The 27,500-nt window shown below is 37.9% G+C and overlaps 1 protein-coding gene across 5 annotated transcripts in view; it reads left to right on the forward strand.

The window, feature by feature from the left end:
* The window catches only part of nhsa (Nance-Horan syndrome a (congenital cataracts and dental anomalies)), an 80,780-nt gene that overhangs the window by 39,563 nt on the left and 13,717 nt on the right, over nucleotides 1-27,500 (forward strand). For 3 of the 5 annotated variants that reach the window (XM_057363544.1, XM_057363546.1, XM_057363547.1), the window contains exons 2-4: nucleotides 25,587-25,739; nucleotides 26,007-26,131; nucleotides 26,315-26,359. In XM_057363544.1, coding sequence (XP_057219527.1) covers nucleotides 25,587-25,739; nucleotides 26,007-26,131; nucleotides 26,315-26,359 — 323 coding nt within the window. The remainder of the gene's footprint in view (nucleotides 1-25,586; nucleotides 25,740-26,006; nucleotides 26,132-26,314; nucleotides 26,360-27,500) is intronic. The other 2 variants (XM_057363545.1, XM_057363548.1) reach the window with 1 other exon arrangement.

Genomic DNA, 27,500 nt, shown 5'->3' on the forward strand with positions numbered 1-27,500 from the left:
AGTGAGAGAGAGAGAGAGAGAGAGAGAGAGAGAGAGAGAGAGAGAGAGAGAAGGGGTTATTTATAAGTTTAAAAAACAGATGTCAGATTTCAAGATAAAAGTAGACAAATAATTAAAGAATCAGATTTTAAATGTAAGTGTAACTCTCACTTTCATCGGAATTGGTTCCCGTGAAATTTAAATCTAGCCAATCAAATCACTGCGCTGCCTCACATCTCCTCTGTAAGAGAACACTAATCATCTCCATGACGATAGCGTAGTTTTCCCATCAGTCTGTGAATGAAAAGTGTTTGTCTTGAGTAACTTGACCTTTAAAAATAAACATCATGGATTATTGTGTTTATTGTGATATTATCTCATTCAAATACGCAGCATGTTGGTTTCACTAGCAGTTCTGCTGCCTGTAAAGAGTCCAATCAAAATGTTTAGGCATTTTTGCCGGTTTTGTATGTGGTCTGTGTGATGATGTTGACATGTTGTTGGTCTGCGGCGAGTCTGGGGCTTTAAATGGGTCAGCGTGTATGATGTCTAAAGAGACGTGGATATGATTCGCTGTCTCGTGAGCTTCTGTGCTGGTGTGACGAAAGATGTCATGTTTGTTATATACTTCATTTGCGTAGCTTATCATAGCTCATGGGTTTTCATTGAGTTCTCAATTGTGTTTTAGGAGAAACAAAAGAGAGTGTAATTGTTCAAATATGGAGGTGTCAAATGAATGTAGATTGTTGAGGTAAAATAATCTGGATTTGAGTAAATTTGATGAGAATGTTTGAGTTCATATTGAGATCTTCAATAGTATTGACTTTTGATCGCAGACTTGACAAATCTGAGCTCAGTTTGAGACATTGCTCTTCAGAAACTCGAATGACAGAGATGTTTGTGAAATGACTGACTCTTTTTCTCAAGAGAAATATCTGAGACGCAGATGTTCTCCATTTAATCTCATTGATGTCTAGGAGAACTGCTCATCTGTGTTTTCTCTTTCTCGTGGGAGCATGTTGCACCGGCATCAAATGTTTCCAAAATTATTATTATTCTTACAACATATTGTTATTTTTAAGGACACACTTTAACTTTAAATCAAAAGTGTCTTGTAATTCCGGCGTATGCAAATCCTCATCCAAAGAGAAGTCACGGATAGACCCCTTCAACAACGCCCAGAATAGCTGCTGGCAGCAGATGTATCTGGTTACCGCTTTCCGTCCTCGTGTTTTAGTGATATTCAACATTAGTGCTCGCAAAAATACCTCATTCCCTTTTAGAGGCACACGGTGCCTTTTAGCTGTTGTCCCAACGCCAAACTGTAACTAGAGCACGTGTAGATCCACAAGCACCAGACTCGCATACGGCTCTACCGCTTAATATCCTCCATCTGTTAAGAGCGCACTTTCTGCGGAACACACGTCATGCGGTCAGTTTCTACTACGATCGAGATTGCGAGGTATTGTAAGGAGAAGGGGGGCGTAATCGAAAGCAGCTTGCGGATGTGTTTCCTCATCCAAAACCGTCACCCAATATCTTTGAGTTCAGGACTTAGAAATCGAAACTTTGTTTCGAAACTCATGAGACACAAAAGCAGGTGCTCCGAGTCTCACGTTCATAAAGCCGCTAAACATACGCGTACATGCACGTATGCGATCTGTCATTCTAAAGCAATGCCTGAAAAGCCCGCCCGTGCCCCTCAGGTTCTCCGTCACGCCCTAAGGTCATCCCAGCACGTTCCCAATGAGAGAGTTGTTTTATCAGCTGGGAAATGAGGCGATTATTTGCACATGGTTTGGATCGAGGGGGGCGGCTACCACCCCGTCCACCAACAATTTACGGTCAGGGGGGATCGGCCGCAGAATACGTTAGGGGAGGGTCACCCCAAGACCGCAGGTCGCTGCGCACACAGCTGTGGCGACTCGCATTCTTGCATTTGAAGGTTGTGAATTAGGCGCTAATGGAGAGCAGATTTAGTGTTTTTATTGCCTGGAAGGCGTCCCACAGGTGCCTCCAGAAGACCTCGAGTCATGGAGCTGTCAAGAGGCCAAACATGAGCTGCTTCCTGAAAATAAGTTGCTTTCAGAAAAACGCCGGGAAGCGTTTAGCGTTTCGTTTCCGTACAATACTCTCAGGGACATTTTGACATGGGTCATAAGTTCTTGGGCTCCTTAAAGGGTCATTCATAATCCATTTTGGGGTTCAGAGATGCGTTTGAGGAAAGCCCAGGACGCTTCGCGGTGTGATAGAAAAAAATGTTTTTGTGTTCCCTGTCCAGATTTTAGTGTTCTTTATGAAAGGATGCACATGTTTGGGCTGTTCTGGGAAATGTAGGAACGTAGAATTGAGGAGATGCCGGGCCAGTGTTGTTGCTCAGGAGATTCTCAGTTTTGTCTCATTAAGTATCAACTTAGTCTCAGATGTTTCTCACGTAATTGTGTATGAGAAATAAATACAGAAATGTGTGAAATGAATGTGGATTGTTCATTCTGTCACGATTGACAATATCTGAGACGCAGATGAGATTTACGCAAAGTTTCCATTTGATCTCGGTTTAATCTCATCGATGTCTAGGAGAAATTATTGAGACATTGAAGAGATCTCATCTGTAGTTTTTCTTCCTTTTGGGAGTGTTTTAATGTGAATGCGTGCAGGTAATCTGATATGATCTTGGCTTCAATGCTTTGCCAGTTCTTAGCTTATCTCTGCAGTTTTCTAATGACAACACAGAAGAGAAGCTGTGTTATGTTGGCCCACTTCCATCCCATTCTGACAGGTAAAAAAAGAAGTGGAGCAGAAGAGATGTATGTCTATTCTTCTTAAGGTGTGGCACATTAGAAGTCTTAAAATCCATTAATTCATCAAATATAATACATCTTGGCAGTGTTATGTGTTTTTTTAGGCAGGTAAGGGTTATTTTAGGCTCTATAATCGTTCAAGCTTTGTAGACTAGACTTATTGTTGGCACTGCAGGCAAAATGTTAAACGTTTTCTCGTTTGTAAGTCACTCATTCTGCGGATGCTAAATGAATGAATGTAAATTGCATATTTAGATTGTTTGGAGAAATCTGAACATGATATGTGATGTGAGCGTTTGTTCAACTCTGCAATGTTTCTCTGAGCTCCGTCCTGCAGGTGAATTGTTCAGGTTGGTTTTCCGCCCTGTGGCTACGAATCAACACCGTGGGAATCACGAACCGTATCACAACTTTATTTTTCTTGTCATTCCGTTGTGCTAATCACATTCTTCTCGTCATTCCCAGGTATAGCCAGAAATGTCCGTTCAGGTGTGGTGCAACTGGAATTTAAATCTGTTGTCATGTTGGGCTCACGAAACATAAACGTTAAAGTGATGCCTTTATTCTAGAAAGGAAAATATCTTCAACTAATATCAAGAGAAAAAAATCTGACCTACATTCTCTCAGGCTTTCAGTAGCGTGTGGCTGGTCACTCCACACATGACCGCGTGCGTGTGAATGACGGGCTGTCCCATTGGCTGTTTCCAACTGATGCTCTTTTTTAGCATGACAACAGCACACGGAGAGAAAGAGAGTATGTGCTTCATGAAGACAGGTGGAATGCATTTTGTGTTTGTCCGTGACGGTGTGTATAAGCATGTCTTCGAGGGGGCAGCCACGTGTGTGCCAGTCCGTGTTGTTGCTACCCATCCACTTCCTCTCGACCAATCAGAGGCCGCGGATCCTGTACGCGTAATGATGCGGTTTACGAGCGTGTGTGTTTGTGTGCGACTGTGCCTGTGGGATGTGCTGCACTTCAGTGTGTGTGTGTGTGAGAGAGAGAAACCACATGAGCACTTTCATCAGTGTTCATCAGTCTCAGTTATGCTTGATTTCTGTATTAACATTATTTATTTCCTACGTTTAAAAGTTCCGTAGGAGATATAAAACAGACAAACATGCAATAATTGTTAACGTAGTAAGAGTTTTGCGCTTTAAAACATAGTTTTTGAGCCGTATTTTACGGCGCTTTTCTGAAAATCTAGAGGAGACACGTGTGAGATTTCATTGATCTTTTCTCTCATTGGAAACGTCTGAGCACAGCGTCTTAATTTGATCCGTGTTTAATCTCATTGCTGTCCCTGAAAAAAAAAGACAAGATCGTTGTTGTGTTGCTTAATTCCTGTGATATATTTTATGTGCTCACAAAGCAAAAAAAGAGGGCGAAGAGAAGATTAAACTTGTAAAAGTTTTACTGATTCGCTCGCAGTGGGGCTGCTGTGTGCACGCTTTAGCATGTAATAAAAACATATGAGCACATATTGAGTTTCTCATATAAATTCTGTCACATGCAGTAAAGTGATGTTGACCTGAAATGTGTGACCTCACTTTAGAGAGACTCCGATGGAGGGTTTCTAATAAAGAAGGGCTTTGCTAAAACACACGACTCAGAGTTAATATGGGAAACGCATGTTTTAAAGCTCCGAACATTTAACATTTCTTGCATAGTAACAACATTTCCATTTTTAATGTTCCATTTATCCTTTATAATCATTTTTAGATTACACGTGTGCATTTATTAACTATTCGTCTCTCTCTTTTTCTCTCTTGGTTCGTCCCTGGTGGCTCTTCTTCAATACCGTCTCATGCTCCTCTTCAGGTAAGTACCAAAAAAAAAATAACTGCTTCAAATACTTTGTGACTGTTCAAGGGTAAAAATACCACATTTTGTTGAGAAATGTGCAGACAACTCAAGGTCTTAATTTAGAAACAAAAGCCCACAGATACAGAGATATCACAACCGAGGACTTCATTATTTTGGACATTTTATATTTTGTTCAGTTTCTTTTGTGTAGATTTCAATATGAACAAGAGATCCTTCAACATGTCTTTAAAAACTGTGTTACATTAATATTGATTTAGATAATAGTACATCATGTATAAATAAAAGCTATACGCACTTTTTAAAAACATCCCTACATTCATTTTTTTAACAAGTGCCTAAAATTGTTGAAAGTAATGCTGGGTTCACACCAAACGCGAATTAAGTGTTTTGCGCGAGTAAATTACACACGAAGTCGATGCAAAGAAGCATATAGACGCGAACTCGCGCGTCAATCTCGTCTTCCGCGAAGGTTGAAAATATTTGTCATTTCGCGTCACTCACGTGAAAATAATGAACTTTTCCTGCGAGTAATAAAGAGCGTGGAACGCGATTGTTCGCGTTTGGTGTGAACCCAGCATAAAGGCCTGTCCACACCGGGACGATAATCGCACGCGCTTATCGCCAGTGTTTTTCGAGACGTTTTTCAGCGTTCACATGATTTTCACTGGCGATGATCCGAGTGAACGTGCAAATTCACTCCCTGACATAGATGGCGCTTAATGAAAAACAAAAATACCCCGGTGCACAAGGTGGTGCTGCGCAACTTTATGCTTCTGACACTCGCTTGTCACACAGAAGAAGAATTCATCTTGCTTCCTCTTCGTCAATGTGTGCTTGAGCGCCGGCAAGTTGTGTTTTCGAGTAATAAAGAGCGTGGAACGCGATTGTTCGCGTTTGTGTGAACCCAGCATAAGGCAGTTTCCACGTACTCCAAAATCCTAAACTCTGAAAAGTGAAGTACATTTTTTACTGCACATTAAAGCAAAAGATATTCTTAAGTATCTTAAAAACATTTTTTTTTTTGTGAACCATGTGCCTGAAACTTGCACAGTATTGAAATCACACACACACACACACACACACACAAGCACAGTTTTACACACTCCCATAGAAATTGGCAGGAATATGCGGGTCTTCCCGTATGTGGCAGTTTCCATGGAGACACGGAGTTAAAAATAACGTTGGAGACGGCTTCCCCGTGCCATTCGCTGGCACTGTTGGCACAGAATGTTGTGATGCGCTCTGAGGACGTAACACACGCGCCGTGTGACGTATTGTGGGGTGATAAACACAGAAGACGTCCAGGGTGTGTATTTTTAAACACCACTGTCTGTAAAAACATCTGACCACATCCTCTTGTTTAGGACAGAAGAGAAACACTCAGATTGATGTGAAACATCATTAAAATCATATTTTTTTTTCTGTGCTGTTTTAAACGAGCTCACTAGATTTTGTGTTCCTTAAAGGGAGTTCACAAAAATAATTATTGTTTCATAGCTTATTCGTCTTTCCAAGTCCCTTAAACTCTCGGTCTTTTGTGGAATGACAAAGACATATTTTTAAGATTCAAATTCTGGTGTAGGTCTTGTGTAATTATTCCTAACAATAGTAAGAGTCCGGCTTTCAAAAACGGCAAGTAAATTTGTTTTGATGAGGTTTACATGTTTTCCTAGGAACCAAATACACACCGAAGGCGATAATTATAAATATAAAGATGACGTTTTAAATTTAAGAGTACAGTGGCATCCACATTAAAGATTATGACCATTTCTAAAGACTTCACATATGTATTCATTTCTCTTGGAGCTCCGTCAGTCAAAATGTGTTTATTTTCCCAGACTTTTACCATGTCACGTGACTCGGTTTGCCTGTTTATTGCATCACAGATGTTGTCTGGAAATATTTTTGGCTGTTTACGCAGCACGCTGCACATATTCGGGTGCCAATCACTTCTGTGACGGACAGATGAGGTCTGCGATGGCTTTTCCACGCGTTCCTCCTCCCTTTGAATTCTGCTGCGGGCAGTCTGTGACGTTTGGGAATACTGACATTTCCTCAGATGTAGACGGGTGTGGCCGGAGTGTGTTTATGCGGGGGAAAAGGATGAATATGATGAAATAAAGTGATGTAAAGGAGAAAGAACCATTGAGTGGATCAGTTCAGCCAAAAATATTTACTCATCCTCATGTTGTTTCAATGCTGTGAAGTAGATAGAGAGAAATACTGAAAGATTTTTACTCAGATCTTTTACATACAAACTCCAAAACAACACGAAGTTGCTTTGAAACAATGCAATATTGTAAAAAAAGGCATATAAATGAATAAATTGTGAAGGATAAATATCAAGAATGTGGCGGATTGATGCGTGCCATTTTCAATATCACACAGGCGGAGTCTTTTTTTGCTTTAAAGTGATGGTTCACTCAAAAATGAAACTTTTATCATCAGTTTCTCACCCCCTTCTCATTTCAAACCCGTATGCCTTTTTTTCTTCCGCAGAACACAAAAGAAGATATTTTTAGAAACGTTGATAACCGGCACCCATTCACTTGCATTGGTTTTGTGCCCATACAATTGAAGTGAATTGGTGCAGGCACTTTCTTCAAAATATCTTATTTTGTGTTCTGCGTAAGAAAGAATGTCATACAGGTTCGACATGACAAGAGGGTGAGTAAATGATAAAGGAATGTTCATTTCTGGGTGAACTATCACTTTAACATGAGGGTGAGAATATAATCATTGAATAAAAAAAATCTTCTCTCCTCACTTTCACCTTAAGTCAACCTTCCTGAGATTTCTATTTGTGTGCGTTTGTGGATGTGTGTGGTTGTGGGCGTGTGGTTGTGTTGAGTGACGGCTATGGGAATTGTTGAAACTGGATGCGTGTGTGTGTTTACACAGGGCTCAGCAGACAGAAATGCGCTCATGATCACAATAGTGAGATGGTTACATAACAGGCATCTTCATATGAGTTGTTGTTGGAGGCCGTACTGCAGACCCTCACACACACACACACACACACACACACACACACACACACACACACGTGTGTGTCACGTGTATACCACACGTAACTCCTGCTGGTGTTTCATATAAATCTGTTCACCCGCTCGATTCACTTTCATGCAATTAACGAAGACTTTTTTGTAACAAAGTTTCATCTGGAAATAAACGCTGTGGTTTTGACATAAACTGAGCCGCTTCCTCTGAATGTGTTAAGAGAAGCTTTCCGTGTGCTTGTGTTAGTTTTGAAGGGAGGATCGCAGGCTGGTTTCCAGTTAACCCAGAGCGGGCCCACCAGTGCACCGACACAACACGAGAGAGATGAATCATTCTGTCTTGGACCTCCACTGGGAAGTTTTTATGTAATTAAGAAACCGTTGGAAACTTTGACAGACATGTCCATGTCGGTTTGTATTCGTAGATTGTATTTATTATTCATATTCATCATGTTCATATTTATGACAGAAATATTCTCTGGCAAGATTTGCCGGTGGTGTACCATACTTGGAGTTCTTCAAACTCAAAATTCATTTATCATGAAGTAATGTTTACTAATGTTAAATGATGATCAGTCCTTGGCGGTGACATCAGGAAACAGATCGGCTTTGTGAGGTGTGCTTCTCGAATCCGTGTGATGAAAGATTCATCTTTCTTGTTATTATCTCTGGCTTGTTTTTCTTGGCAGCTCGCTCGTGCAGTTGAACCGTACGTCATACGTGTTAAAAAGTCTCTCTTTCCTGTTCCCTGTTTCACCGGGATAAACATGTTACACGATTCATGTAAGGGTGTTTCTGTTATGAGCAGGTGATGGACAGAGAGAGAGAGAGATGCTGTCATGTGCTGGTTCAGTCGAGCAGAAAGTTTCCCAGCTGAAGACTGTAAAGTCTCAATAACGTTGTTGTCGGTTTCTCTCGGAGTCTCTTTGTAACAGCAGGGTCTTTGTTCGCCGGTGATTTTCCAGGGATGTGGACCTCCCACCTGTAAGAGCTCGGGACTCCCCGACTTCACAATCCCCCTCTCAAATTCAACCGTCTGTAAAATAATATACACTTGCTCTCGGGGTGAAAAAGCAAAACGGCAAAAAAAGCAGGAAGAACAGAGGTTTATTTTATTATTTATTTATTTTATTATTTTATTTTGCTGTCTTAAAGGTACAGTGTGGGATGTTTTGTATGATCTATTAACAGAAATGCAATATAACATACAAAACTGTGTCTTTAGATGTGTATAAAAACCTCACGTAATGAAAAGTTATGTTTGTATTACCTTAGAATACACCAGTTGTATCTACATAGCGTGCGGGCCTATCTACATGGGATTTGTTATGTTGCGCAGCCATGTTTTGTACAGTAAGCTCTAACGGACAAACAGCTCTACAGAGCGCGTTTCGTATATGTTGGTCTTCTTCGTGTGTGTTTTTAGACGCAGCTTGCGTCATCACTGAGTTGAAGACGCACAAAGTAGTAAGTCGTAGTACGGAGAGACGGAGGAGGAGTAGTCGTCGTCTAGCTGAAGCAACTGATTGTTCTGTCTTAGAAGTAAGATAATTCAACTTTTTCAATGTTTCCACTTTTTCAAGGTTTACCAAACAACTGTTTTGTTGAAACGGTAACGTTAGCATTTTATACAAATGGCCATATAACCTCCGAATAATAATGTATTTCCATCCCTGCGGTACGTACTCCGGTTGTTCCTGACTTTACAAAGGGGGAGACAAACGTCTACTAACTTACACCTAACTGCCTATGTCGCTGTCAGATCAAACGCTTTGAACAGCGTTGCTATTTACGATTAGCTAACTTTAGTTACTTCACTAACGTACTCTCAGCGTGTACTAGATAGCACGCAAGAAATATATCTAATTATAGAATTGTAACAGTAACTTTCGTAATAGAATACATGTTAAATGATTAATTACGTTAATATATTGCCTTACCTTTGTAAAGAAACATCGTTGCTTGTATCACTGCTATCCGCTGTCTCAGTAGACGACATCTTTTTTTACTGTTGCGGCCACCGTCGTACTTCGTAAGGGAGGCGAGATTCGTTGCAAAACTATAATACAGCGCTAGTGGCCGCTGATGTTCAAGAACTGCGCCTTTAAATGTTAAAGTACAATAACATTGGCTTTACAAGTCATTTTTAACTTAATATTTTGGGGTGGAGGTGGACATCACGACAGAGGTGGTGTATTCAGATAATAATAGAATAGTTGTTTTATTATTTTACTTTACTTTACTTATTTAGTTTGCTGCCTTCAATGTTAAAGTACAATAACATTGGCTTTACAAATCATTTTTCACTTCATATTTTCACCAGTGGTGAGTTGCTGTAAGTTATAATTTCTTAATTTTCTCAATTTATTTTGATGAATGAATGTAAAAACATTGACTTGTACGTGAGCTGTGGTTTCATTTCTGTGAGAGATTTCTGTGGGTGTGTCAGCACCTGACCACAGATCTGTGTTATTCGAGCGCTGGTCCCGCTGGCTTTACGACCTCAGCGAGTTTTAATAAAGACCGCAGGGATGATAGCACACGTTGCTTTCTTTACGTCCACACGGGTCAAGTGAAGTCAAATGCGTTTCTTGCTCTTTTATTGTGAATACTTGTGAAAGTTGTAGCAGTGAAATATGGACAAACCCAACCCTTGGGCTAAACTAACCTAGAACTTTCTAAGTTAACCCGACTGTTGAGCTTATTCATATTTTATCAAACCATGAGTTGAAACAACCCAGCGTTTATTAGACGGTAGGCCGTTTTGCATAATGTAGAAGAGGTCACGCCTTTGACTTCCTTTTTTTTATGTCTTGATGGTTCAATGATAATTTTCCATTTCCGCCTTCATGACGCTGATCCAAACCTCAGCATTTGTGCTGTTCCAAGTCTAATGCTCATGCTAGTTCAGTTATGAAAACTGTATTTGTGTTTGTGGTCGATGCGTTAGCGTGACTATGTTGAGATTAGCTGGCTGTTTGACTTTCTTCAAGACAGAGAGACATTTTAATATCATGGGTCGTAAAACATTCGTGTTTTCATGAAGAACACACACACATTCATCAACCGCAGATCGAGATCTTAAACCTCCCTAAATCCCGCCAGACCTTCAGAGCGATCACGAAAGATGAAACACGGCGTGAAGTTAAAGCACTGGCAGAGAAACACTACATGAATAAGCAGTGATGGAGGTCTGCTCTCAATAACATCTCCCTCCCAAAACATCTCTTCCACACTTGGATCTTTGTCAGCGTCTCAGACTTCTCTTATTTGGTCTTACAGGCCTGTGTAAGTCCAGATGTGCACAAGATGAGTGGTTTGGGCCTGTGTGCGAATTATATAATGGCTTTCAGGGAGGTCAACTGCTTTAATGGAATTTCTCTTGACTTTATTTTCTCTTTTGGCACACTCAGAAACATTTAAGCAATGTTGTAGGAGCCTAAATGAAAACGTTGTATAAATTTAGTATTTAGTATAGTAAACTGTTTTAAAATTCCTACTAAAGTGTTTTTGAACCTAACCAGGGTGAAGTATACTACAGTATTTGATCAATTCACAGAATACAAATTGTTGTATTTACTAAAATATACTGTACTATACTACAATTTAGTACAGTTTACTATAGTAAATAAAGTTTACAACAGTGTTTTATCATGTGGGTGTCCTATGGTGTGACATAGCAAAAATTCACTAGTTGCACAAGATGACACAATTTTTTTTATAAATACTTTATATTTATTTTAATAATTTATATTTGAAAAAATAATCAAACCATATAAAAACAATGAATATAAATTAAGCTGTTTTATATTATAAATAATTTATATTTATTCATTTTAATCATTTATATTATAAAAAATAATAAATTCATATATACAGTAAACAATGAAGATTAAATATGCTATTTTATAATATAAAGAATTTATATTTATTTATTTTAATAATTTATATGATAAAAATGTATAAAATGATATATAAACAATGAAGATAAATTATGCTATTTTACATGATAAGTAATTTATATTTATTTATTTTAATAATTTATATTATAGAAAATAATAAAATAATATACAAACAATGAAGATAAATTATGCTATTTTATAATATAAATAATTTATATTTATTTATTTTAATCATTTATATTATAAAAAATAATAAAATCATATACAAACAATGAAGATAAATTATGCTATTTTATAATATAAATCATTTATATTTGTTTATTTTAATAATTTATATTTGAAAAAATAATCAAATCATATAAAAACAATGAATATAAATTAAGCTGTTTTATATTATAAATAATTTATATTTATTCATTTTAATCATTTATACTATAAAAAATAATAAAATCTACAGTAAACAATGAAGATTAAATATGCTATTTTATAATATAAAGAATTTATTTTTATTTATTGTAATAATTTATATGATAAAAATGTATAAAATGATATATAAACAATGAAGATAAATTATGCTATTTTACATTATAAGTAATTTATATTTATTTATTTTAATAATTTATATTATAGAAAATAATAAAATCATATACAAACAATGAAGGTAAATTATGCTATTTTATAATATAAATAATTTATATTTATTTATTTATTTTAATCATTTATATTATAAAAATGTATAAAATAATATATAAACAATGAAGATAAATGATTCTATTTTATATTATAAGTAATTTATATTTATTTATTTTAATTTATATTATAAATATTAATAAAATAAAATAATATGTTATTAACAGCTTAATTTGATTTATAGATTATTTAAAGTTATTCAAATTTTATGTTTTTATGCGAAGAGAATGCAGAGACAATAAACTTGTAAGCTTTGTAGAGAATTGCATATTGATCACTTATGTAGTTTATACTCCCTGTGCCTTTTCATAAGTTTTCTCCAACTTTTTGTGGGGGGGACAGATCCCCCAGCACCCCATAATTCCTGGTTTGGGCTGAACCCTGTTATTCATTTATACAGCGACCCATTGCAGTGGTATTCATTAAATGATCCTCAAGCCCTCTTTTATTTGTATGAAGTAAGAGGAGGGTCTCCAGCAGTCAGCGTGGCCGGAGGTTGACCTTTCCCCTCGGTTCAGTGTGCCTCAGATCAGAGAGCTCCGGGTCTGTTGGGTGTGTTGTAATGAGGTGGCTGGAGGTCAGAGGTCAGGTCTGTGAATGTAGGTGCTGATGTCTGTGACCCTGGGCGGTACAGATGAATAACCAGTGGGGGTCCAGTGTGAGGGTGTGTACCCTATACCTGACGGTTTAACAGTCTGTGACTTGGACTGCGCAAGGATAGAATAAAACATATAAAGCACTCTTATAGATGTAGCCAGTCATTTGTATAGTGGATTTTTAAAGTTACACTTAAGAAACGAAATGATGTGACTGATTGAATGAAGACTTCTCAAATTAGTTGCTTCAAAAAGTCATACACGCTTTCTCTGTTACCTTCCATTACCGGACAGTTTTGGTAGAAATGAATCACAGGTTACACATACACCTGCAAACAGTGTCTACAGTGAGATGATTTGCTTTAACAAATAATATGCAAATAATATTGTAAGAATTTTAATTTAATTGTTTTTTTTCTCTCTTTTGTTTTGTTATTTTTTGCCAATCCTTCTTCAATTCCTCTCAAAGCTGAGCTTCACATACTACGGAACATGCAATTTTTAATAATGATTTAATATTTAAATAAATTGCAAAGACATCAGTTTTCCAAAGTTCACTTTAAGCTACTTTATTCGGCGTTGAAGTCTTAGACCACTCTTGTATTCGATGGCTAATGTTACTTATTTAGTAATAAGTCCTAGGTGAAAAAAGTGTGCTAAAAATACACTTCAATGTTTTTAAAGTGGTTGTGTTTATAGTACTTCTTAAGATAAACTTAAGAAGATCGAAGTGTACTTTACTGGTATTTTGAGACACCATGAATAGAAGTACTAAATACTATTTTTTTTGTATGTATTTTAATTATTTGTTGTACCTGGGGAATCTGTCATCGAGGTATATTTCAAATTTAAGCAGACGATAACGTTTACACCACTAGGGGGCAGCGTATCTCTAACATGACATTTGTGTTCATGATGCGGATCAAATCTATTTAAAAGTCATAGTTTTGAGAATACCACTGCAAATTTAATTCAAAAACGAGATGTTTAGTTAATCTTAAGAAAACGAAAGGGGTGCTTGCCTCTCCACAGTTTAATGATGTTGTGTTACCACCAGGGTTTTGCTATGAAGTTGCCAAGATGCAAGTTTTAAGCAAATTGCTTGATGGTTGCTAAGGTGTTGCTAGGTGGTTATTTAAAGGCCCAGTTCAAAGATCTTTTTTGCTTCCATGTGTAGAGTCTTTCGATGTAATTCTAAGCGCACCGTTAAGTATAAACTGTACATGCACCGCACGCTGAGAGCTGATGTACAATAGAGTAACTCAATGATCATAATGACAGAACTGTTGAACTCTGAAGTTGGAAAATATTCAAGAACGGAGCGTGGTTGTGTTCCCGGCGCTTTGTAGCAGTAATACACTGCAGCTGGATAAACAAAAGTTCTTCTCGAAACTTTACAGAGATCCTCCCGTACAGAACACGCTCGAGCTTTGAAGTGTGCGTCTCTCCAGGAGTCACTTCTGAAATCAGACGGCTGCTTTGAAAGTCTTCGCCGCGTGATTTATGGTTTCGTGAAGGATACATGTTGTGTTTTGTTTAGCCAGAGAAAGCATTTGGATGTGTTATGAATGGGTTTGCCTTTATAGGTTTGAATGGTTGTGAAAAGATTTCACAGACTGGAAAAGTGTGCCTGTGGACTGGTGTGAGGTCCTCTGGATGAGTTTGGGTTTGTGTCCCTCGGGTCCGGTTCTGGTGTGTGTGTGTCACTTTAAACTTCAGCTTCCTGCCATTCTGTACTACAGTTACATAAACCAGAAAACATCCCTTTAGCAAATATACAAGTGATGATTTCTAAGCAGTCTGACTTGTGTTTTCTTACATTTTGATGCTATAGATATTGATATATGTTGAAGGACTGACATATACCATAGAATATCATCATAGACATAAACAAATGTTTACCTTGAATGGACTGTAAGTCATTTTGGATGAAAGCATCTGTGAAATCCATAAATGTAAATCTAAATGCATTTGATCGTGTTTTTTGCATTTGACACAATCTGATTTTTGTTTTTATGTTTTAGTTTGAACTGCTTTTATTACATCAGTGACGGTTAGGTTTAGGGTGGGGCTTCATTATTGCGTTTGTTCTTAATAAACATACTTTTTTTTAATCCACATTGTAGAATTTCATACAAATTGGCAACCTCTTGGAATAGTTACAAACCGGAGACATGCCTGGTGGCATTTATGGTGTATATTGCATTTAATTTTCCTTTAAAACTTTAGCCTGTTTTAAGTGTTTTAATCTACTTAAAACTATTTTTTCATCCATCTAGACTGAGGTTATTATCTGTAATGATTCAAATGAGTCAAATTATGAAAGAATTTGTATTACAAAATAAAAAGCTCAAAATGACTTAATTGTTAAGTTTTCATCTCATTTAATAGCCTGCATTGCATGAGGTATGTGTTTATCTCGAGAGGTTGACAGTGTGTTTGTTGAGCATTTCATTTCCAAACTATTAGCACTCATGTTTAGCGTTAGTAATGTGCGTGTTTTCTGAAGGATGGTTGAGTTCTTGCAGATCTTTTGGATGGGAACACTCAAAACCACAGTGGTCAAGACTGTCATTTTATGCTTCCGCAATGTTTTATCTTTACAAGAAATAGGCTAAATGTATGATTTCATTAAAGGCAGAAATAAAATGAACGCACTTAAAAATGAACCATGTAAAGTACATTCCGAAGGCACTTTAAACATGGAAGGAAACTTTGTAAAATACTGCATTTGTCATTTATTTTGAAACGACTCGATGCTTACGGACTTTGACAGTCTTGACCAAAATGGCTAATGAGGTTCAGGGTTCGGTTTGCGGTGTTTTAGAGAGTGAATGTCGTTTAAACCACATCACTTGATGCTTTAATGATTTGGTTTGACCATCGACCTAATGAAAACAAGACGTTATGGGTATAAAATATAATCCAGTCACTGTTAGTCTCGGCGCTGGTTTAATTCTCTCTGACTGAACACACAAACACCAGCCATTTGTGCTTTAGTGGTCACGCAGCACGTCACGGACAAGACTGTTGAAATTCAGTCAGCGCTGGATGAGAGAAACACGTCTGGAGTCATTCACCAAAATATGAAATTTCCATTCAGGAAAGAGCCCCTGTGCCTCCCCGTCCAGTGAGTTCAGATACAATCTGAATTAGATGTAATATTTTTAACGAAACCTAAAGAACTAAATAAGGAGAGCATTTCAAATAAATAGATTATTTGATTTCAATGTTTAATGAAAAAATCCTGCAGGATCTTTGAGAATGGCATGCTTTTATAGTTTGTCTTCTGCAGTATGTGTCCGGTGGAATGGATGAGCTGGGAGTATCGTAACATTTACAAATAAAATTCAATAAAAAATGCAAGAGAATACATTATATGATACCCTTTATGTATTTAAATAAGTCGCAGTCATCCAGAGGACCAGAAATGAAGGCTGTTTCTGCCTGGAGGGCAGAGACGATGTTCTGGAAGTAGTGTCTGCTAGACTCCGACTCTATTAAACCTGCGATCACATTCCAGGACGATCTGTGAGTCCCGCCCACTTCCACCAGATCAAAGAGCTTCATGGCAGAGATCAGGAGAAAGAGAGAGAGAATAAAGGGAAGGGTGGACGGTATCTATGTATAAATATCTATGCTTAAAAATCTCAGTTAATTTTACTAATCCCATAGCAACACCCTAGCAACCAAACACAAGATTTGATAAAGCTCCTGCAGGTCTGATCTGAGCTGGAGTTTGTATCATGTTGTGTCTGATTAAGACGTGGTGTTAAAGATCACGCTGTGCTAAAAGTGATGAGTTTGCGACCCTCTCAAACACCTCATTACTTGATTCCTGCACACCACGCGCGCGTGTGTTCATGTGGTTTCCTGTGTTTGTGCTCTTGGCTGTGTTTCAGGCTCTGCGGTGAGGTTTTAACCCAGCCAAATTACAGCTGACTCATTACACCGTGTTATTTTTGGACGTCTACCTGCTGTCTGAGACCTAAACTCCACCCTCTCTCTCCCCCTCTTTCTTGTCCTATTTCTCTTGGTCTCTCTACCTCTATCCTGTCCTCCCCGTTCTCTCCCAGGTGAAAAAAGTGCACTAGTGCTGTATTTCGTACGTAGTATACAAGAAATATTTATTAAGATACATTAAGTGTAATCAGCTGTGCTATTTTGAGACGCCATGAATAAAAGTAGAAAAAATATCTTTAGTTTATTAAGTTGGAACAACAGAACAAACCCGCAACACTATCAATATTGCAAAAGTATCGACATTTATTTCACTGATAGTTTATTAAGTTGAAAATGAATGTGTGAAAATATAATTCTTTAAGTAGATTATGGAAGTGTACTTTTATACCTGGGCTGTCCTAAACATCGCAATGAAATTGTTAGCGCGTCTCTTTGTGTTTTATAAACCAAACTGGATCTACATTTGGCTACAAACTTTTTTTAAATTCTCAAGAAATAAATGATTTTTCATTAACAATATATGCACCAGTCTTAAGTAGCAAGGTCACATTTTTAGTAATAGCTAAAAATACATTAAAATAATTCAAAATTATCCATTTTTATTTTATGCCAAAAATCATAAGGATATTAAGTAAAGATCATGTTTAATGAAGATATTTTGTAATTTTCCTACAGTAAATATGTCAAAACATTATCTTTGTGAGTAATATGCTATGCTAAGGACTTCATTTGGATTGGCGATTTGATCAATATTTAGATTTTGTTGCACCCTCAGATTCCAGAGTTTTAAATAGTTGTATCTTGGCCAAATGTCGTTGTATCCTAACAAAGCGTACATCGATGGAAAGCTTATTTATTCTGCTTTCGAAACATTGACCCTTACGTTTCGTTGTCCAGGGTCACATATCTCACACAAGATGTCAAAAAGAGAGTGGGTTATAAATAAGAACCTTCTGTAATCGTGTTATTTTATAGTAGTTTGTAAAGCATTTTTAAAGCGATGTAATCTGTCGCGATGTAACCGCAAGCAAAATGCATCAGTGTAAAATGAGAAAAAGTTTTGTTTACAGTATACTGTAGTAATGCAAAGAGTTTTGAACTTCTGTAAACACACACACTTTCTTGTATACGCAGCTCCGCCTCTCTCGTCTCAAGCTGTCTTCTGTTGTGTGTTTAAATAAACACAATCTCTCCTCTTGCTCTCACTCGGACATTTGGCCGTGATGATGCCAAGGTCACCGGAGGCCGAGAGTGTGTGCGGGATGAAAGAGATTAACAAAGAGGCCGATATGACTCTCTCTCTCTAACTGTCTGTCAGTGTCTCTTTCTCTCTCTCTCTTTGTTTGCATTTCTCTATGAGACAACATAGACAGTCACATAAAGTGTTGCATGTCAAGCTTGTTTCATCTTCACATTTCACACTGAATTACTGTTTTCAAGTTACGAGATAGTTCACACACACATTTATGAGTCAAACAGCAGTAATGCCTGGCGACCCGCCGGCAGCGTTGTGGATTAGCGACCCTTCGCTTCCTTCCTTTAGACCACTCCAGTGAAGCATAAAGGGATTTCAGTGACCCGGACTGAACCACGTGCACCATTTGTAGGGGGGGTAGGAGGTTTGTAGGGTAACAGGGTGGAGAAATGGGGGGTGCAGATGTTGCAAGTTGCAGCGAAGCCGAGCTGAAAGTAGCTGCAGGTCAGTCATGCTCAGCCAGTCAGAGAAAGCGACAGGGAGACCCAAGTGTTCTTAGCTATTCCACGGGGGAGATCAACCAGCCCCGGGGGTCTGGCAGAGAGAATCAAATGAGAACGCGAGAGACACAAACGAGAGATAGACACTTATCCCATCTGAGCGACTTGCAGGAGACGCTCCGCGGTCATGGCTTTCCATTGCTGCGTCCCGCTGCGGTCCAAAGGTACGGTACACGCTGCACTTTTCTAGAGATATTCTTGTGACTGTCGGGGTGTTATATGCTGTGGATACATGTCTGTCGGTTTAGTTTTGCAAGCCTTTCAGGTGAAGTTTTTTGCTTCTTCTGTGACCCAGTGGACTTTTTCGTACTGTGCGGTTGTGTCGTGGTATATCTGGAAGACATCGGTTTGGAACTTAAAACCAGACTGCAGATAATCCTCATGGTTCCACTAGAAGTAAAACCGTCAGCCGGTGTTTGACTTGTGGTGATGCCAAATGTGCTGTGACGCGAGGGGAGGGGAGGGGAGGTGGTCTCCGGCGAGGTGTGGTGTGATTGGAATAGCATTTGGAGGGATTGACTTTCCCACGTTGGCTGGGGAATGTCAGTGGGTTTGGCTCAGGGTTTCAGTCTCAATCAGTGGCTGATGATTAGAGGGTAACTGTGAAGTGGAGATGGTGGGTTTTAAACTCATCTTTCAGAGCATGGGAAACAAGAGAGCCTGTTCAGTGGATCTCAGGTCAAATCTGCTGAATTTAAGTGTGTATGTTTCTTTAAGAGGTTAGAAACGATGCAGATTTAATCTTACATGAGTGATGTCAATGTTAGATGGCGGTCTGATCCAATGCAATCTCACAGGAACTATTTTACAAGGTGGCTAATTCGTATGAATTCGTACGATCTTATTTGTACATTTTAGTACTGAGGGGCCTTCCGTATTGCTTTTTTTCTAATAAGCGCATGTTTTTGTGTGATTCACATCTAAAAAATGTTGGGTTAAATTAACCCAGTGTATGGTTATATTTGACCCAACAATAGGTTCAACCAACCCATCATTTTGGGTTAAAACAACCCAGCATAGGTTAATTTATAACCCAACGGTTGGGTTTGTCCATTATTGACCCAACGTTGGGTTGAAATAACCCAACATTTTTAGAGTGTACAGATGCATACGAATTAGCTCTCTGATCTCATGGGAGTTTGTAACTTTTGTACGAGGTGACAAATTCGTAGAAGTTTTATGATGTGAATCACAAAATGTACAATTATGTGTAAAATTTGGTGTAAAAAAGCCACCAAACGTAACCATCACTGGTGCGAAAACAGATGATAGTAAAACTTTCAAATGAGATCGTACACATTCATACGAATAAGCTACGTTGTAAAATGGTTACGAGTTTTTCATGAGATTGTGTGTTTGGATTTGAGAGTGAATGTTTTCTTTGTCGAGATCCTACAATCTGCATTCGAGGTTTTGATTTCTGGCTTCTGTGGTAAAACACAGAGTTTTACATGTACAGATAACGGTGATGATAGAAGGAAGGATCTCTCAAGATAGCAAGGAAAACGGGGAAAAGTGTTGGATGATAAAGCCGGTTCTGTTTCCGATCTTCTCTTCTCAGGCCAAAGTAAACCCGTTGGTTTATCTGGGATATCTCACCATCAGCAGACGAGAGGTCTCCACAAACCTTCTCTGTTGTTTTTGGGAGCAGTTTGCTTGCGTCTGTCTGGAACAGAGGGATTGTAGATGAACGCCTCTGAGATTTCTCAGATTCAGATCGACCTGACTTGAGTCTTGGGTCTTTTTCTCAGTTTACTGTGGAAACACTTGAAGGTGTTTATCCATTAGGTGTGACAGCTGCTTAAATGACCCACAAAAGCAAATGTGCTGTGTGTAATGACTGAAGGTTGTACTGGGTTGTTATTCCAGTTAAAGATCTCCGCTGGGTTTTGTTTTCACCTCATGCTGCTTAACAACTAACAACCAAACAGCTCTTAAGAACAAATGACCTCCTGCCCCCGTTCCCCGTACCGCCAGCCAGCAGGACAGATGACATCTCTTTAATATCTCACGTTCTCTCAGAAAGAAATGAGATTCACATGAGACACATTGAGGCTTATTTTAAGTATTAAAGAAGTATTTTATGCACAGTGCTTGTTTAGCATCTTGTTTGAATATTTTATTTTACTTTATTTTAAAACTCCATTAATGCAACTGAAGATTTTTCGATCAAAGACAAGGACAAAGGGAATATATTGTATTAATCTGTCATGAATTATTCTTTTTTTATTTAACTTTTAATGGGTCAATTCTCCAAAACCATATCTATGACAATTAAGTGAGTGCATGTCAAAACAAAACTTTAATTTTAAAATAATCAGACCTGAGAATGTAAACTTTATATATTTTTGACTATTGTACATAAAAAAAGATTGTTGCAGTTGATGTAAAAAACGTTAACCTGCATCATCCAAACGTGTCTGTTCAGTGAAATCAAATAAAATATTGACCTAAAAATGATTGGAAAAACGTGAACTAAATGAAAAATTGAAATGTTGCCTCAAAAATAAACTGAAACTAAAATTTAAATAAACAAAAATAAAAATGAATTAATCTTGCAACATAATTTTTTTAATAAAATTTATAAAATGACAAAAGCACATACCAAAATTGCTAAAACTTTAACTAAAATTAACATAAAAAGTAAAAAGCTAAAAATAAAAGCTAATTTAAAATATTCATAAAACTATAATAACTCCAACACGAAAGATCCAACACAAGCTACTTTTTTTCTTTTAAGCTGCAATACATAACTTTTGTTCAAATTAATTTTTGAAATGAACAAAAAAATCTATTGAGCAAGTACATAAAATTAGCATTCAAAACGGTCTCCGTAGTCCCTCGATTCACAATGATATGCTTATAATAAAAATGTATAATTTTAGTTGTCGGATACAACACCGGAAATGTCAGTTTGACTTCAATGTAAAGATATGAAAACTGCAATTTCATGTTTCAAACACATGTGGTGATAAAGAGGCGAGGCGAGAATTGTGAAAATGTGACCTGACACTTTTTTCATTGTGAATATTATATAAATGATGTGTTTGTCTTGATGGGGAGCCTAGATATGCTTTAAGAGGCTGAGATACTGAGATTCTGTATCAACATGGTTCACTGGAGTCTTTCTGGAGCCGTACCTTCAGTATCTGAGAGCCGGCCGAGAGTTCAGATCACAGCAGGGATCTTACCCTGAGGAGAAAACCTCATTTCAGCAGTGCCCATGTTTTCAACAACACTAAGTGCCCAGTTTCCTTCACTTCACATAACACGACTCATCTTCTTTTACTAATGCATGAAGACTTTTAGTCTCAGGGCTTCTAGAGGATAACATCGTATATGAACGCTATAGGGTCAATTCAATTCATTTCCATCACCCTGCCTGTATTAAATACGTCTGTCCTGCTCAGCAGTCTTGTCTTATATGATACCATTTTCTTTCTCTTTTATAGCTCAGGAGCTTTGATGGAGCTGTGTTTCATTTAAGTGTCAGCTTAGTCTCAGATGTTTCTTTTACAATTGCTTAGAAGAAATGAAAACAGAAACAAATGTGTAATTGTTGAAACACATGACGTGTATGGAGGTGTGAAACGAATGTTGGATTTTAGAGGTAAAATAATATGGATTTGGGAAAAAGATTGAGTTGATATTGAGATCTTCAATAATATTTACTTTTGATTGCAGACGAGACAAATCTGAGCTCAGTTTGACACATTGTTGACATCTCTTCTGGAACTCATTTCTGAGATTTCTTTTTCTCAAGAGAAATATCTTAGACATTTCCATTCGCTCTCCATTTAATCTCATTGATGTCTAGGAGAAATGACAGTGGTTTCCTGTTTTCATTAACCATTTTTGTCTTTGTCTTTGTTAAATTAAATAGTTTTTGACATAAGGATTCTAAGATATCTGTTAAAAGAGAAAAGGTGAAGCCCCCATGAGGTCTTTGGATGGTTTTCCAAACACTTTAAATCCATTATGACATCACTGTAAAAGCTTTTCTGGAACCTTTATTTATAAGAAAGTAATGATGGCCGTTGCATCTGAGCGTTGGTTCTCCTTCACAGACAGAGGCTTTTGATCGAGAAAAAGAACCGGCAGCGGTCCAAGTCTCCTCCAGACAGATCATCCTTAAACTACACCTTTAAATCCGCCACCAGCTTCACACCTCACACACAAACATTCAGAGGAATAATCTGGCAACGCTATAAAGGGAAGAGAGGATGAGATGTGAAGGATCTCTTCAGGGTGGATTATAGAGGTGGTCTGGAGGATGACGAAATTCTTTCATCCAGATGCTGTTGGTCTGGCAAACACTGATCGATTATCCCACACGAGGTCTTTGGAGCGGGTGTTAGGTGGTTAAGTGATGTCATACGACAGGGCTAAGGCTAGAATCTCTAGTCTGTGGTTACACTGAGCTCAACATGTTGCTCTCCAGACTTCTGTTTCTCTGTTTTATATGACATAAATGTGAATTTGAGATATTTTTATTCAGTTTTATACTCCTGGACCCTTAAAGTGTAAATGACGTGGGTTTGTAGACTGTGTTAGTTTGAGCAACCTAACCATTGTCTACATTTGTGACGATAAAGGGTTAATTTTGTATTTGTGTTAAGTCTTATCTTTTCATATTTGAAAAATTCTTAAATTTTAATTGATTAGATTTGATAGATAGTTTTTTTTTTTGAAGTGATATAGAACATACCACATTGTGCCCTTACATTTTGTATTTGCTTGTCAGGCCCTTCCATACGATATTTACAATGCACTGTTTTTATATGTCTTAAAAGTATAAGTTTGCTACTGTCACGGAATACGTGGGAAGAGAACCCAATAGCAGGCAGGCAGTGAAGGGGTTAACACAACAGGGCTTTATTATACAGAAAACACAAAACAAACACCCTCAATGGGGGAAAACGAAACTAAGAGATATATATAAAACAAAAGACTTCCCACGTGGGGGCAAAACGAAAACAAGAACAGCACAACTAAACTAAAGGACACGACCAAACGTCTTACACCACAACACGACAGGGTAGAACACAAAACTCACAGAACACGGGCAAGGCTGGGAACAGGAACACTGGCCGAGGTACATAGCACATACACAGTACACAGACCAAACGTAATACACGAGCAACAAGACAATGAAAAAGAGGGCATTTTAAAGGAGAGACAAACGAGGGATAATTACACAGGGCAGGTGGGAAACATTAGACACGGCAGGGAAGCAATACATGAAACGAGAGGGGCGGGCCAATGACAAGACACGAGAAAACACATGAGCTGTCAAAACAAACAACTCATGGCTTTCTCACATAGAACCTAAGGGCTCCGTCCCGATCCTGCCACATGACTAGAAATACAGAACCAAGAGTGCAGGACCGTGACAGCTACACTGTGTGGTCAGTATTTTGTAATAATGCTGTGGCTTAAGTCGAGTGAAACGTGCACACAGGGAGATTAAACATGGATGCTGTGTTGTGCTCTATTGAATTCTTGACCTAGATTGGTCTGTACCAATGACTCGAGCATCTTCTGTCGAGGCGGGGGTCTGTGGAAGAGCTGTTGATTTATTCACTCACATTCTACTGAAAACTACCTACAGCATACCTACGGCTTCTCCACACCCCTGTGACTAATGGTTTGATCTGGATGGGTTGGGCAGAAGCGTTTGGATTCCATTCCAACCTTTTGTTTGTCACACACACAGTGATCATTAGCTGATAGCAGTGCGGTATTGTGTTGTTGATGTTGGCTTATGCGATCCGCCATTCAGCTTATTTGCATTTCACACCAGTTCCATCTTATCTGTGAGCATTTGAGGAAGTGATTAGAGAAGGTTTTGTTTCTGGCTACTGAATATTTGAGTTACTTAACATTCTTAAGTGGAGTTAAGATGCTCTTGGCATGCACACATGATACAGATTTGTTTTCATGTTGGTAAACAAGCTGACCGAGTAAGTTTACAGCTCTCGATGTTTAAAGAAATCATTGGCATTCAAACACATACAGAAGATGTGCAGTGAGTTAAAAACACACGTTACCAATAGCACATCTTAACTTAATGACAATATTACACACAGTTTTAAGTGCAAACTAACATTCTGTACGATTTATACTTGACACAAAGTTTGATTCTTTTAATGGTGATTATGTTATCAAATGTGCCTCCTATGGATGTTCAGAAACCATTACAAACTTCTAATGTTCTCATGTATTCTATAGGTTTGTTGTATATCTTCTGTCTTAACGAATAACATATTTAACATACACTACCAGTCAAAAGTTTTTGGAAACTTACTCGCTTATATTCATATTTTTTCCATATTTTTGAATAATAATGAACTCATCAAAATTATGAAATGAAACAAAGGGAACTGTGGGAATTATGTTGTAACCAAAAAAAAAAACTTGTTATATTTGATCATCTTCAGAGTAGTCACCTTTTGACTAGAATTTGAAGAAATGTTTTCTTGTCGTTTTATCTTGATGAGATGCTTTTTAAACAACATTAAATGAGTTCCCATCTATTCTGTGCTCATATTGGCTGTTCTTTCTTCATTATTCAGTCGAAGTCATCCATTTAAAAAAAAAAAAAAAGTTAGTTTTGCATGAAAAAACATGTTTGTTTGCAAAATTGTATTTTTGTCCACTAAAGTAAACTAAATAACGAGAAACATTTCACTCAAGTGTCCAAAAACCTTTGACCGGAAGTGTATTTTGTTGTATAATCTGTTCTAAACTGGAAAAAACTTGCATTTAATGGTTCTTAAATTTACGACAAAAAATTAGCAACACATTGAACGGGACGTTTCTCTGCTTTTATATTCTGTTATTGAGACAATGCAATGATATACATTAGTATTTATTATAGTAAACTGTAGTAAAATTCCTAGATACTACAGTGCTTTTGAACCTTACCGTAGTATAGTCATAGGACAGTATACTGCATTACAATTGGCTACACTTTACTGTAGTAAATAATGAAGTAAACAACATTATTTTGTCGTCTCTTGTTATAGTTATAGTACGTATTTGAGAAGGTTTAACAAATGTTTGTTTTTCTGCAGCGGTCTCTAATCTGGACATTGAAAGCAAGCTGAACGGCCACTATCAGGCCTCGTGGCATCTGCAGAGAAATGTGTTTTTACCATCCACCCGGCCCGCGTGTGTGGAAGAGCTGCATCGAAATGCCAAACAAAGTCTGCGGGCGCTGTGCAGAGGTCAGTCTTTTACACCCTTGACAATAAAACCCCAATACTGATAGATGTTTGTGTTGCTCCGTGGTAGCAGACACTGCCCTCTAGAGGATTCACGTGAAAAAAACACTCAATACTGCTGAATTATATGTGCTATAAAAAAGTCATTATAAATATGAACTCAAACATTTCTCATCAAATTTACCCAAATCCTCTACATTCCTTTACACCTCCACAGTCTTTTGTTTTTATTTGATTTTGTCTCATTTTTTCTATAAATATGAACTTCAGATCATCAGCAGAGACTGGAGGCCAGTGAGAGAGAGCGGAGGGTCACCATCTCCATCTCCGTGGCTCCGTCCGTACCCATTCATCCATCCCCTCTCACGCTCCCGAGACGTGAGCACCTGACCACGGTAAACATTCATCCGTCTCGCTGTTATTACAGAACGTAACGTTACTTGAGAGCTTCATGATCTGTAGTCCGGTTTCTTTAAGACTCTTTGTGTGTGTGTGTGTGTGTGTGTGTGTGTGTGTGTGTGTGTGTGTGTGTGTGTGTGTGTGTGTGTGTGTGTGTGTGCGTGTGTGTGTGTGTTTAGGAGAGAACAGAAAGAGATATCGAAACTCAAACAACACAAACTCAGGTAAACACACACGTGTGTGTCAGCCAGAATCTGCTGGATGAACCTCATGCATGCAGATATTTTCCTTTCGCTTCATCACCCCCCTGCTGGCCTTTTTGTGTTTTGCTTCTGAATATCGTACACGTGAAGCATGCTGCCACATGCATGTACATTTCAGATCAGTCTTCATAAAATCATCATGGTTAATTTAGTTGCTAGTTTTTTTGGCGTTTTGTTTTTATGTGTTCGGCACACATTAAGAAATATACTATATTCCGATTCTTTAAATCCCCACTTAAGTCATTAACGCAATTAAATTAAGTCAACAGAACTAATCTGTCCGCAGCGATATTCACAGGTGACTCACTGGAGTCGTGTAACTTATGAACCTAAATACTATGTTTACCTGAGTTTTCAAAAATGGAAGTGTGGAAGATTGAAAATTGAATCCATCAGGCCTGGTTAAAACACTGTATCCCAATTTAGGCACTATCCATCCTAAGATTTGAATCTGTGCCCCACAAAATTACAGTACCTTTAAAATAGTATGATCGGTTAGAGAACTATTTCTAATGTATTTTCCAAATGTAAAAACGGAGAGCTTCTTCTAGGGCATCGTATACCGTGTGGAATTTAATTTTGCATCCCAGTATATAATCAAATCCAACCGAAATAGTATGCAATATGTGCTTCACAAGATTGCAGTACATTAAAAATAGTATGCCAAAGATGCGCCAGATAAAAGATTTATTGTGATTTATTGTGTGTTTTCCCACCCACACACAAACCATGTAAAAAATGTGAAATTGAATTGAAGTTCACAGGAATGCTCCTAAATAGTATGCAATATTACAAAACGATAGTACGTTAGAAATAGCATGCCATGATGATAATATTCCTGGTGTACTTTTCAAGTATGCTTGTTTGGATGATGGAATACATTCTTTCAACTTTTCCTTATAAAAGGAGTGATGCGCGTGAGAACGTCACTCAAAAGTCACCAGCAAAGTACGCACTTCTTAGTCATTGTATACAGTATGGAAGGGAATAGCGACGCAGCCAGAAACTGCAGACGTCTCTTTAATTATATATAATCACGCAAGTGTATGTTATCAGAGGTCATGTTTTGACGGCACATTAAATCACAGCTGTTAATTAAAGA

This window comes from Triplophysa rosa, linkage group LG21, assembly GCF_024868665.1.
Source record: "Triplophysa rosa linkage group LG21, Trosa_1v2, whole genome shotgun sequence".
In the NCBI taxonomy this organism is placed as follows: Eukaryota; Metazoa; Chordata; class Actinopteri; order Cypriniformes; family Nemacheilidae; genus Triplophysa; species Triplophysa rosa.